Genomic DNA, 13,790 nt, shown 5'->3' with positions numbered 1-13,790 from the left:
GTTGAGCAGATGCTATCATTGTTGTTTTTTTTATAATTTTTTTTCAATAGTGTCTATTTTTAAAATTCTTGTAGATTGTAGTTAAAATGACTATAATTGAGATTTATAATAATGTGCCAGATCCCAGTAAGACAAAGTGAAAGGGGTCACATGGTAATGAAAATACAGCCAACTATCCCCCGAATATGCAGCTCTGCTCAGCTTACCAGACTTTTATAGCGAGTTTCAGCTTCGTATTGAGTTGTCCGGCTCACAACTTTACTGTTTTGGTTTACTCTCATTACTTTTATAGAGGGAAGCTGTTTTTAATGGAAAATGGTGGGACCCACTGTGCACGAGCTGCTCACCACCAAAGAGCAGTAAGAAACTAGCCGGTGAAAGTAGTGCAGCATTTACAAGCAATAGAGTCAGATATTTCCCTCACTAGTTGGTGGAGACCAAAATCTGAGCTAAAAGGTTGCGATAAAACGACTCCAAATTAATGATATTGTTGCCCCTTAACTTTGGGCTGTTTAAATAGACAGTTTTCGGCATGTTTTATGTCAAGCATTGTTGTGTACACAACTTGTTTCTGCCTCCAGTGGGGTAGAAAAACAAACGTTTTCAACAATGTTAAATGAGTGCGTCACATGACTCGCAGTATGTTTTTTTTTTTTTTTTTTTTTTTGTTACTGGTCACCGTACACTAGAATGAGCAACATACAAGACATGCAACAAAGCAAACTTGCTCTGTGGTTCACAGCAACAAAGAGGACCAAGCTGTAGGCGAGATCACACTCATTGTGTTCTCACTCGTGTGTCATCCTCCATCAGTCCATGTGCATCCGTATCACATTTGACAGAGAAGCTTTGTGTGTGCGCTGTGTGCCTTTCTGCCACTCTGCAAGGCTGCCTGCTATTGTACTTAACACTTTTCAGCTTTTCAGCACCCTCTCATATTTCGCAGTAGTAGTACGCAGAGCCAATCAATAGCTGGCTCCGTGTAGTGGAAAGGAGATGATCTACAATGTCTTATTGGCCTCTGTAGCACAAGGACATTGCTGCTCAATTTAAAAAGTTTGCTGTCTTATTTCTTGTGGTTTTTTTGTCCATATCCTTCAACGTCATAATTTGAAAGAGTCTCTTTCAAAAACCAGGAACCTCATAACTGTGTTTTACGTCATGAAAACATTATCTTTTAAACTTCAGCCTATATTTTATGTTTAACAAGTAGTCATTTTGTTCTTGTGTAATTATTTGGCCCTTATTAGTGCTTAAACAATAAGTGAATTGACATACAATACGTTGCCAAGTGTACTTGGTTTAGGCCATATATTGAGCAACAATGAAAAACACTTTTGGACTCCTGCCCTAAAAATGTTCTGCTTTTCTGTTTCATATTGAAAATTCAATGGTTTGAGTTTTGGACTGTTGGTTTGACTGAATAAGCAAACCGAAGTTGTAAGGTTGGGCTCTCTGAACCTTTATGTCACTTATTGAAAAACTGTGTTGTCTGGACAAGACTTTTGAACGCTTGTGATGTCACAACCTTAGGCTCATGTCTTCTGTCTGCCCTGCGAACAGCCCGCTGTCCAACTTATGTTGAGAATTTATTGAAGATATGAAATCTGATGATTAAAATGATGAACTTTTAGGCAGGATTTGCCTATCAGCTGCTCATTAGTTGTTGTTGTTGTTGTTGTTGTAGTTGTACTACTACTATACTGTGAGCCAGCAGTCAGCTCTAATTCATGAAATGACAGTTGTGTGGTGATGTAGGTGCCATCATCTTTATTTCTTTGAAAACATCCCTGTTGTGTTGTTGTGGCCTGGCAGCTGCTGTAAACCTACTCCAAGCTCAGGTTTAGTGTTTTGAACTGACATGCTGTCGGGGGAAGTGTTTGATAGATATTCTCTCACGGAAACGGTGTTTAATGTGTTGCAGCACGCTGATGATCTGTTGCAAGAACGGGCTATTATTTTATCTCCATACAGTATGTAGGATACCGCATGGTGTGGGGGTGGTGAGCTCAACATGTCATGATATACATTGCAGGATACGGTTGTGTGTGTACAGATGGATTATGGCAGGATTGAGGCCAAAGATTAAGAGGTTGAGTATCATGCTTTCCTTTTCAGGGCAGGTCGGAATTTCTCATTTATGAGTATCTAATGCTGTCCAGACAATAGGAAGTCGGGTCTTGGACAAAGCTTGGTCATACATTTTCCAGCTGGAAATTAGACTTTGATTGTTACAACACCAGGTTTATTTTCTGCATTTCCTTATCCGGGATGCAGATGCATAAAGATATCAAGGAGATTTCTACTTCCCTCTGAGATCCAAAAGCCAGCTGGGAAATCAACTATCCAGTCAGGCACATACAGATTTTCTGGGCATGTATTTATGTGTGTGCGTGCGTGCGTGCGTGCGCGCGTGCGTGCGCACGCGCATGTGCGTGTCATCTTCAGCTGCTGTCAGCCGAAGCTGTGCCAGACATCCTGCGTTGACAACTTGAACTTCAGGCTGAGCTTGTTATCACCTCATTCTCACCGAGGAAGCTGCCTTTCCAACACAAACCGGTGTCTACGTATGAAAACAAAAAAAAATCTTGAGTCACGTTTAAATAAGGAATGCATATTTCACACACTTCGGTTCATTAAATAGTGTCAACTACAAAACTGCACCGACTCGTGAATTTGACCATAAATCTGGATCTGACAGGCCCGGCTCCCCTTAAAATTCAAAGTTTGTCAGTGGTCTTTTTGTCTAAACTTGGCATCAGTAATCTTTTCATCTGGTGGTATTACTTGTGTTTGTAGTCCCCGGAATGGATATATTACTGCGTCTAGAGATGTAGATGTAATTAAGATATTAATTATGTCACATTTCCAGGATTTGATAGCGACCAAAATTAACCCTAAAGGTGTCATCGATTACTTACTCCTGCCTACTTGAAGGTGCAATAATCAATACCTGTTTAGTGTTAACGTGAGGTGACGATAACAACTATAAAAGTTAACTTTGAGAAAACCATCATATGAAACAAGCAGAAATATTTTCATTAGAGCAATCTTTCCTCCATAATGAGAGAAGTAGAGAACTTAAAAGAAAGAAACATTTTAAATAAAAGCATGGCCAAAATCACTGCAGCATAAGATGACATATCCTGACATTTAGTCATCAGGTCTGTAAACAAAATCAAATCAAAATTGAGACCACTTCGGTGATGTCACTTGTCTTGATTTCTTTGTAATGACAACAAATATCCCTTAAGTATTCTTGATTTTGTTGTGATGACAACAAACCCTTGATCTAAACATCCCAGTACTAAATAATTCACTGTTACTGCAGTGAATCATGATATTTCTGTTTAGTCTTTGCATTTCTCTTTTTTCTTGTCCATTAAATCACCATTGAACGCCTCTTCTGTTGGCAAGTAAACCACCAGGTTCTTCTCCTTTTTCTCATTCACGGTCTTTCATGTTGAAATCGCGTATCAGCAGTTAAACATCCTGTTGAAGAGCTCCAGCTGCTTGCCCTTTTGACTGCTGCTGTTTAGTTTCAAATGTAAAACCCCTTACAGATAACATAAGTGATAAGAATAGAAATATACAGTAGAAGTAATATACAGTTGTGAAATATCTGCTGCCGCTTGTTTTACCCAGACAGTTTTAGCCACTGAATGTTACCCACTGGCAACGTTGTTGCTGTGTTGTGTGCTTGTTACCATCAAATACACTCCCTGCCCACTCCCACTTCACTGAATTTTGTTCACAAGGCCTTGCTGCTGCTCATTACCACTGAACATTGTTCATTCCAGTGCTGCCTCATCTTGACAAGGCCAGACTCCCAGTCTGAGCAGCAACCTCTAACTAAGATCAGCCATGCGAGGCTGCAGTGATTTGACAGCTCACGAGTGTCCAGCGGTCGGTCCGTAAGGCTCTGTACTATCACAAGTCCACTTTAAAGCTTTCTCTTTGTTGCTTATTTTGCACCCTTCAATCCGCTCTTACCCCCCTTTGTGCCATGTTAAAGCTTCCAATACTGAGATCTTTAATTTCAACCCCCACAGAAAACAGGATTTAGTTTGCAGCTTTTGTCAATTATTTTCTCGATTGATAAACAGTTTTGTATATATTATGTCAGAAAACAGTGAAATGCCCATCAGAATTTCCTAAATCTCATGGACACATCTTCAAAAGGATCGCGTTGTCTGACTAACAAATCAAAACCTAAAGATTTTCTGTTTACCCATATGGAAAATACAAGCAGCAGATCCTCTTCTTTTGGGGGGGTTTTGCACTTGAAAAACAATGTAAACAATTATAATTGTTTATTGAAATATTGATGAATTATTTGTTATTGATTCATTGTTTATTCGACTGAATGTTTCAGCTCTACGTTCAATTCATTTAGCCGCTGCCAGTGTACAAAGTTAAAGCTATTTAGTAAGAAGGACTTGTTTGATTTGATATCTGCCGCGTGAACAGTTTTCTATAGGCCTCTGTAGGCTGTAATAAAAGCCTCTCTACAGCGAGAAGCTTTGAAGCAACAGTTCAGCTGACATAAAATCCAATTTGTTGTGTTCGTGTTCTGGTTGTTTGCATGTAAACTGACTCAAAGCAGGTCAGTTTTAAGAAGCAGCTAAAGTAGTGTTTGTATATGCATCTGCGCTTCCATGTGTTTATATTCAACAGGCAGGACTGCGTATAGTAAAGCTGAGGTATCTTTGGATTTGGAGGGCTGAACCGTCACTCCCGTATGGACCAGCTGTATCTAGGGTGAAGAGAAGCACGCAGCAATAAATCTGTTAGCCGCCGCGGTCTCTTTCCACGGATAAACACCCCGTATTAAGTAACGCAAGGCTCTGCACGGCATTGTCACACACCCAGGCAGCCTTGATAGACACAAACAAACATGTCTTCTCCTTTCCTGCCATCCCCTCCCCTCCAGTCGCTTTAGAGAAACAAGTAGGCCAAAAGTGGGAAGCCTTGTCTGCGCTTCAAGCACAACAAAGGGAACTCAGCAATTTGATCCTGCAGACTATCTGCAGAGGGTTGAGGGGGAGAGGTGCTCTTGAAAAACCGCCTCGCTGCGTCTGTTTGTCAGTGATTCCCAGGAAGGGTTTTTCTCCTGCTCATTATTTCTGCCCCATCTCTGCGCTTATTCAGCAGCATTCGTGCGAGTCAGTGCTCTCCCTGCACATCCCGGGAGGATGACAGGGATTTCCCTGCTAGCCTCTGCTAGTAAGTAAACATAAGGGGTCTATCTTACAGGGGGAATCCACCACATGCTCCTGGTAACTTTGCTCTTAGCTCTTATAGATTTTAAGAGCTGAGTCTCAGCTCTGAGAGACAGACACTCTACCAGGGGATGTGCGTTTGATTTTCAGGCCGCATTTGGTTTTGGTTTCCCTCCACTACCTCACCAAGGGAGGAGAGCTCAGTTGAACCGCTGCCATTTTCCCCTTGTTTGTATGTGTGTGCAGCTGGTGTTGTTAACGAAGGGTGGGCTCACTTTCACCTCTCTATCTGCGTACATTGGGAGAGCTTTGGAACAAACAGAAGTTTTAATTCCCACAGGCTTCGCTAATTGGTTTTATTGTGCACCTTTTAGCTATGCTGTTGTTTCCTTTCAGCATAGTTTACGTGCTTAAATTTGATAATGGTGATGGAAACCTGTTCCATGTTTTATTGATATCTGGAAGATTGTTCATTATGATAAAAAAAAAAAAAAAAAAAAAAAAAAAAAAAAGGTAAACAAATGTATATTTATTCAGGCCTTTTAGTTTTTGGACTTAGTTTAATTTCTGCAACACTGAGGAGCATTATTTCTGATCAAATTATATCCAATTATGATGATATTAAACTGCTCATTTTAATACTTTAATTTAAATATTGTTCCATCATTCAGAATTCAAGATCTTCTGCTTCGATTGCTGTATTATAACTATTTTGAATGTTCAGTGTCTGTTGCTCAGTAAAGAGAAGAATCTGCATATTCAAACATTTCAACAACATCATTGTTCAACACTGTCAACTCTTCAACGCACCTTTGTCTTTTTGTATATAATCACACAATTAGAAAGGTCACATGCAGCCTATGAATTATTTTTGCTGCAGAGATTGGAAAGAAATGTTGTTCCTGGACAGATTCATGTTGGTCGTGGCTGGCAGAGGAAATCATGAATTCTTTTCCCACCAAAGCTTCCCACCCTTGTCTAAATGTTGTAACATAATGACTGTGGCTAAATTTGTAATCGCGGTGCTTTGCTGAGTCTGAGTCTGAATCTGAATCTGCCCTGCGTGTTACCCAACCCGAGAGGAGATGTTGCTTCTATTCAGCTTCCTCCCATCATGAAGCGATCATCCAGGGCCACTGTTACGCTTTACTGCAGGTGTTTGTTAGAGCTCAACCTGACACCTCACAGGTGCTTGAACATAATAATCCATCTAATAAAGTCATATAACTTCCCCAGTGAGCCCCAATAACCACTACCAGGTTTGCTTTTCTCCTTTAATCACTAATTTGAGGTTGTTGTTTAAAATGATTATTCCTGAAGTATCAAGTTCAGGAAACATTTTTGTTTACTGAATGGCATTCATGCACTAGAAGTTATAGTCCATATGGTCATTGAATAGATGACGTGTACGACTTTTATTAAACCATAAGAACTTCAGTGATATCGAGATAGAGTTATATTTCAGTGCATCCTGTGAGTGAATATGGGGGCGGGGCAGCTTGGGTTAATTGGCTTGAATTTGTATGCATGAGGTTTCATTTATCTATTCAACTATCAGGCACCATAAGAAAACTTACAATGTATCACTCAGATTTCTATATGCAGAGAACCTTTCAGTTTGTATCTATTTGTAAGTTGGACTTATTAAAAAAAAAAAAAAAAAAAAATGTTCTTTGTCACTGGTGTAGATCAAAAAGCAGAAAATCAAACCGTTGTAAGGATTGAAGGGTGCTGCACTGACTGGAGAAGTAAATGAGAAATGAGAAAATCAGCAGTAAGTTCCAAAGACTCACAGGATGTCTTCAAGATGATTGATAGATAGATAGATAGATAGATAGATAGATAGATAGATAGATAGATAGATAGATAGATAGATAGATAGATAGATAGATAGATAGATAGATAGATAGATAGATAGATAGATAGATAGATAGATAGATAGATAGATAGATAGATAGATAGATAGATAGATAGATAGATAGATAGATAGATAGATAGATAGATAGATAGATAGATGATCGATCGATCGATCGATACTTTATTAATCCCACAAGTGGACATTTTTTCGCTTTATTAATCAAACCACACAGATGGTGTTTAATCAAGAACAGGAAATCACTTGTGTTTTTCTCTTTTCATTCTTAACAAGACTTTCACACCAGTTCCCACAAATTCACACTTTACACTTTTCCTCTGCATGAACTTTCAGCACTGGGAAGTTTGAGAAGGATGTGCTGATGGCTGCTTGCTTACATTGAGGTTCTGATTTGTTGCAGTTATCAATTGTGGTTGTCATCAGATGCCAACATATTATGGCCTTCCTGCTCTTCCAGTTTCTGTGGTTACCACGTCACCGGGATGCTTTTTAGTGAGTGGGTGTATAAAGAGAAACATTTTATTTTTGGCAAACTTAATGTTGCAAGGTAAACAACACTTTTTGAACGTGTCGGCCAAACATAAGCATTTTCATAAAAGATGGCTTTTGTCAGCTGTCCTTTTAAAGTATGAAAACATCCAAAGACAAGTCGTCAGTTTATCGTCGCTTCATCCTGACAGGCATCTGTGTAACAGGTGTTCAGGCCACATACTGTGAAGTTGTGTGTGCATGTATTACATTACATGTAATACATATGTGTACATTACATGCACACACTGGGAACAACAGCCCTCTGGTGAGGGTGAGGCCAGAAGAATGAGAAAGACCTCTTCCTCTGCTCTCTCTTCCTCTTCACATTGTCTGCTCGGTGCCTCTGGCTCAGCTGCAGGACGAGTCACTTCCTTAAAGAGTCGTCTTTCCTTTCACAGTTCAATTTCTCATCAAACAATTTAACTCTGGCCAGAATCACAATCCTTCCTGTCAGTTTAATGTGGTTGGTCATAGTTTTATAATAAAAAAAAGAAGTGTTTTGGAAAACATCTGTTTGACTGTGTAACAAATGTTTGAAAGTGATGTTTGCTATTGTTGGCTGGCTGTTTAGTTTGTTGAGTTTTCCTATTGTTCATAGCTGATATTTGTGTTTTAGCAAGTCTTCAAGCTTCATCCTGCTCAGCTTGGTCACATTAACATTTATTAAAGCGTGATTCCTGATCAAATTCATTCATTCCACTGAAGAGATTGGATTCACTCATGGCAGTGCCGTCCTTTTATAAACAGATCAACTTTAGTGAAATGTTAAATGAATATGAAACACCATCAAACAAGCTTATCCATTTTGCAGAAGACAAAACCAGCTACAACATTTTGAAATCACTGCGTGAGCCTCTCAGACAAACTCTATTTTTACATATTGCCCCTTTAGAGCTCCTCTACAGGTGCTACCATTGTAGGCTGCATCCTGCATTTACAGCTCAAACACTGGGAGATAGATTGCAGGGTGAGGATAGAGAGGGAGACATATAGCTAAATTACTAAACTGCTTCCTGACAACTGTCTTGGCAGTTCTATGGCAGTCGGATGACAGTGCAGGGCTCTCGCTTTATTGTGGCCATTTTTATGTTTTTTGGCCACGGCAGGAGAAGCTCTTGCCAGATCGCTTCTCTGTTGTAAGTCTGCATGAAAATCTGGCAGTGGACCTCTACAAAAAAAAATTAGACAGAATGTGACACTTTCTCTCATTTTCTCTCACTCTTCTTTCTCTCACCCCCTACTCCCTTGTTCTCTTCCTCCCTCTGTGGGTGTTGGTACACTAAGTGCTTCATGATTGCAAGGGCCGTGAGGAGGCACGGTGGGCGGAGGCGTCAACAGCCCTCAGCCAAGTGTCCTTGCTTCCCCAAGTGGTTTTCTGGCAGTGTTTTGGTCGAGCGCCGGTGGAGTCAGCGTTATCCAGTCAGATAGCAGCATTCAACCACAACGCGGCTGCATGGCAACATAATGGCGGAATTTCCATAAGAGCGCCGGTGTTGTTCATACAAAGACTAATTTGTCACATGAAAAGGTCATGCAAAACTCACCACATTCGTATTGCCTAAACAGTGACCGTGCTTATATGTGTTCTTTAGCAGTCGGGCGGTACACACGGATTTTGTTATTCCACTTGACTAGGATCGTTTTTAAAACTGTAAAATATAGAGGGACCTGCAGGGAAACAACACCTTGGTAGGTGAACGAGCTCATAAGTTCTTCAAATTATAAAACGTTTTTCATGTGGATCCAAATCATTATGGTCACAATTAGACACGATCTGTATTTATTGCTACCCGACCAGTTGCTCTTTTCTTTCCTCTGTGTGACTTCCTGCCCGGCTGATCTGCTCTGTTAAGGTCGATGCAATCATCTTTTTTCTTAATATGTCAAAATAGATTGGCGGAGCACCGAGCTGCTTCTGGGACGCTGCTGATACGAGCCGCGGAGCGTCTCATTGAATATTAAGTGTTGACTAGAACGGCACCAATCAAACGTTACCGTTGGAAAACGGCCTTAATATTAGGTAACTTTATCATCGTGAATAATGGAAGTAGGAAAGCCCTGTGCTGCTTTCTAAAAGTGTACCGTTGAGTGTTTGCGGTGGAGGAACACGACTTGGATGTTTTTCAACTTTGTTGATGTTGTGCTGAGTTGTGATTGTCATCAGTGTTCTGCTGACACTGAGCTGCTCTGCTCTGCTATACATTACATACTGCTGTCACACTTGTTATGAGGGCTTGCTGAAGGTGAAGGGAGGTGAGTTTTTGTACCCTGCAGGGATGCGCAAATACTTTTTTATTTTCTACAGCAGATATGGTTTCACTTGGTTCGCTTTTCTGCCTGTACAGGAGAGACATGTTTAAGCATCAAAAGAGGAAATAAGGTGTGAGATGTATAAAATAGGTGGATTAATCATTTTCTATATGTAACTCGTATGACAGAGTTTTGATGTTGTTAAGTCTGAAACATGATGTGGCCTGATTCGGGTCTGAATATGTACCGGTGTCTCGGTTCAGCATCCACTGCTGTTTCTGTTTCCAGGGAGTCGGCCATGATTCATCAGCCATCTCTTATTTAAAGCTGTTTCTGATCAACAGTGTTAATCCCGCCCACTCCTTTTGGCTCAGATATCAGTGTTTACCACATTGAAACTGATACGTGTACTGCGGTTATTCAGTTGTTGAACATTGCTGATTCCTGTGGGATCAACTCGCAGCACATTGATTAGTTCACTCTATCTGTTTATTGTCCATTGTTCATTCTGTCCGTTTGTATTTTTCTTCTATTATTGATCATCAAATTGTGGTTTCTATGTATTGTATGTTCTTATTTGCATATTTGTTTGCAAACATTGTTACATTTTCTTAAACTTTAAAGTTTATCATTAAGAAATTGATTATGCTTTTTAAATACTTTAAGCGGAGAGAATCACCTTGTGAGGAATTTAACTTTAAAGTGTTGAAGGAATCGTTTGATATTTTGAGCAAATACACTTTTATGCTTCCCTGCTTGTTTGATAACCAAATAAGTATTGCTCTCATATCTGCAGTCTAAACACGAAGTTACAGTCTGTGGCCATTTTGGCTTGTGTTGCATAAATACTGGAAACGGAGAGGAACAGGTTGCTCTGACTGTTCAGTCTCACCTCTTTTATTTTCCTGAATTAGTCAAATGAGATATAACTTGTTATACGTGAGCTTTAAAGTTGCATATTGGCAGATTGTCTGATTCACTGTTAATGTCTCGAGGCTAAAAGCAACTTCTCTTCTGCTGTTGACAGCGGCCAGTTCGCTGTGGTCAGAAGATGTCGACACAGGAGCACCGGTGTGGAGTACGCCGCCAAATTCATCAAGAAGCGGCGCAGCAAGTCGAGTCGACGAGGGGTGACGAGGGAGGACATCGAGCGTGAGGTGAACATCCTGAAGGAGATCCAGCACCCAAACATCATCACGCTGAACGAAGTCTTTGAGAACAAGGCTGAGGTCATCCTGATTCTGGAGCTGTGAGTGGCTTTGTTTTCTTCTTCTTCTTCTTCTTCTTCTTCTTCTTCTGTATTCCCCCAAACTAACAGATGTGTTTTCCTCCACAATAAGAAATCCTAATTTGACCATATTGAATCAAGGTAAACTGGGTATATGCCCGAAGCACTCGACCCCAAACACACGGGCGCAACATCTGTCAGCAGTGAGCCCCCAGTTTGATTCCAGACTAGATGGACCTGTATTTTTTAGGGGGTAACCATGGAGACGTCAGAAATGGCCTGGAAGTTAAGAAGTAGGGCTTAGTTTGATTCCTTGTACCGTGAAAGAAAACAATACTTGAACTTCTCCCTGCATGCTGCTGTAGTGTGTCTCCGTTATACGGCTTGTTTCAAAAGACAGACTTGGAAATTTGGAAGTGGATGGTTCCTCCAGGGATTATGTGACTGAGTTGTATTATTGTATTGTACATTCATGCAGTTGATGGATTCATTAGAGCCAGATTTAAAAAAAAAAAAAAAGATGTAAACAAAGTCAATCCTGATGCTATCAACAAACTCTGTAAAACTCCATTAAAATCTAAAAAATATATTCAACTGTTTTCACAGGATTAATAGTACATCTCATGACTGCTTCATGTAGAAAAAGCAAACACTTGACTTTTTTAAACAAAAATTTCTACTTTTAAAGTATTACTCAGACGATGATACATCTTAGTAACCAGCGTTGGAAGTAGATGGATTACAAACTGACTGTAGTTGTAACCTGTTGGAGGTGTCACGTGACACTCTTTTTCCACCGAGCACCAGTTCGACCAGTTTTACGAACCTACATGCAACTCCAAGCACTCAGATTAGTGATGTTTTTGTTACAACTGTTTTTGTTACAAGAAGTCCAGCTATGCTGACTTCTTCAGGGCAAATGAGTCGAGAAGCAGATAACACCTCCATTACTAGGTCACCTGACAGCCGGTTGTAATGAGTGTCATGTTCAGAGCCGCAGCTATCTGACAACATTCCTGACTAATGATCACATACGATAGAGTTGCAAGGAAGAAATACCAAACACACAACAGGTTCAGGCTTACAGTGCAGTGTGTGGGATGTAGTAAACTGTGGCTACAAATAACTCAGCTTTTTATTTTATATACTTTTATAGAAAAATCGGAGTAAACATTCTGTTAACTTCTAACATACGGTTCACAAAATTTACAGTTTGCTTCATTTCGCAGGTTTGAGCTCGTGGTTTTCGGTTCAGTTCAGTACGTTTTTGTTGAAGTCTGTTGGGAAGGCATTGACCATTTTAACATGCTCCTCATTTACTGTTTGCCTGGCTAAGAACCTGAGGAACAAAAGCATTCTTCACTGTCAAATATTTTGTTCAAAGAATAAATACGTTTTCAAATTAGTACAAACAAATAGCAGCTTTTTTATTTTTAAATCTAAGTGGCCACATTAAAGACATAAAGGTCATCAACATTAAAGCTTTAGATAGATGCTCACTTGTGTGTCCTTCATGAAGGTTCGGTCACTTCAGTAGCCCCGGACGTCCATCTGCCCGTAGTGAGAGCAGCGACGGTGAGGCGAGGTGGACAATTCTGTGACAGTTCCTCATCGTGTCTGTTCATACGGCTGCGACGCACTGTCTGTCCTGCTCGTGCCAGCCCGATCTTTCTACATCGAGTTTCTCTCATCATTAGTCGGATGTTGTAACCAGAGTTGTAACCAAAAAGCTGTCCGGTGATTTTTGTTTCTCCTCGTTAGGAACAAGACGTGCAGGCACACAGGAGAGAGAGCGGGAGAGTGCACGGGAAGAACCTGTCAAATCATTGCCATGATATAATGGGAGACTTCATTGGGTTTCTGCTACGATTATATAGAAAACATGTGATCATAGATCGTTTCCCTGTTTTTGCTGGGAATTGTGCAAAATAGGCAGAAATCCAGTCGGTATCTGGTGCCTCATGCACTCAGCTCCTTCGAATGAAGTTGATGAGGTTGTTGATTGTGTCCTGTGGATTGCTGATCCACTCCTCTTCCATAGCTATGTGAAGTTGCTGAATATTGGCAGGAATTGGAACACGCCGACGCATATCACGCTGATCACAAACACGCTCAGTGGATGACATGTCTCGTGAGTGTGCTGGCCATTCAAGAACTGGGATGTTTTCAGTTTCCAGGAATTCTGTCCATCACGGGGCCGTGCATTACCGTGCGGCATCACGAGGCGGTGCCGGTGGATTAATGGCACAAAATTGGCCCTTAGGATCTCATCGCGATATCTTTCTGAATTGAAAACTCCCCTTTGTTGCTTCTGCCTGCCCAAACCGTAACCCAACTGAGCCACTCTGCTCACAACGTTCACATCAGCAAACCACTCGCCCACACAAGGCCATGCAGCCATCTGTCCTGCACAGAGTGCAGCAGGATTCATTCGTCTAGAGAACACTTCTTCTTAGTAAATATCGCTGTCACAGTTGGAACCAGAACCAGACAACATCGCACGTGTTGTGTTTACTCGTGTGTGTGTGTGTGTGTGTGTGTGTGTGTGTGTGTGTGTAGTTTAAGAGACAATGGCAAAGCAAATGAAGTTTTTTGACTCTGGGGTAAAAAGTTGTTCACTTGTAAACATCACAAAGCAAATGTCCTCATTTTTTGAAAGGTGTGGCACTGGATTGCTTGTGAG

General features: G+C 40.7%; 1 protein-coding gene across 4 annotated transcripts in view; it reads left to right on the top strand.

Moving 5' to 3' along the window:
• Nucleotides 1-13,790, top strand: part of dapk1 (death-associated protein kinase 1) — a 77,234-nt gene that overhangs the window by 17,086 nt on the left and 46,358 nt on the right. For all 4 annotated transcript variants that reach the window (XM_069178124.1, XM_069178123.1, XM_069178126.1 and 1 more), the window contains exon 3: nt 10,907-11,128. In XM_069178124.1, coding sequence (XP_069034225.1) covers nt 10,907-11,128 — 222 coding nt within the window. The remainder of the gene's footprint in view (nt 1-10,906; nt 11,129-13,790) is intronic.

The sequence above is a fragment of the Embiotoca jacksoni genome, unplaced genomic scaffold (genome assembly GCF_022577435.1).
Source record: "Embiotoca jacksoni isolate LCO1_2020_lvr unplaced genomic scaffold, fEmbJac1.0.p SCAF_8, whole genome shotgun sequence".
Classification (NCBI taxonomy): Eukaryota; Metazoa; Chordata; class Actinopteri; family Embiotocidae; genus Embiotoca; species Embiotoca jacksoni.
The sequence above is the reverse complement of the archived record's forward strand: the minus strand, read 5'-3'. Positions and strand labels throughout refer to the sequence as shown.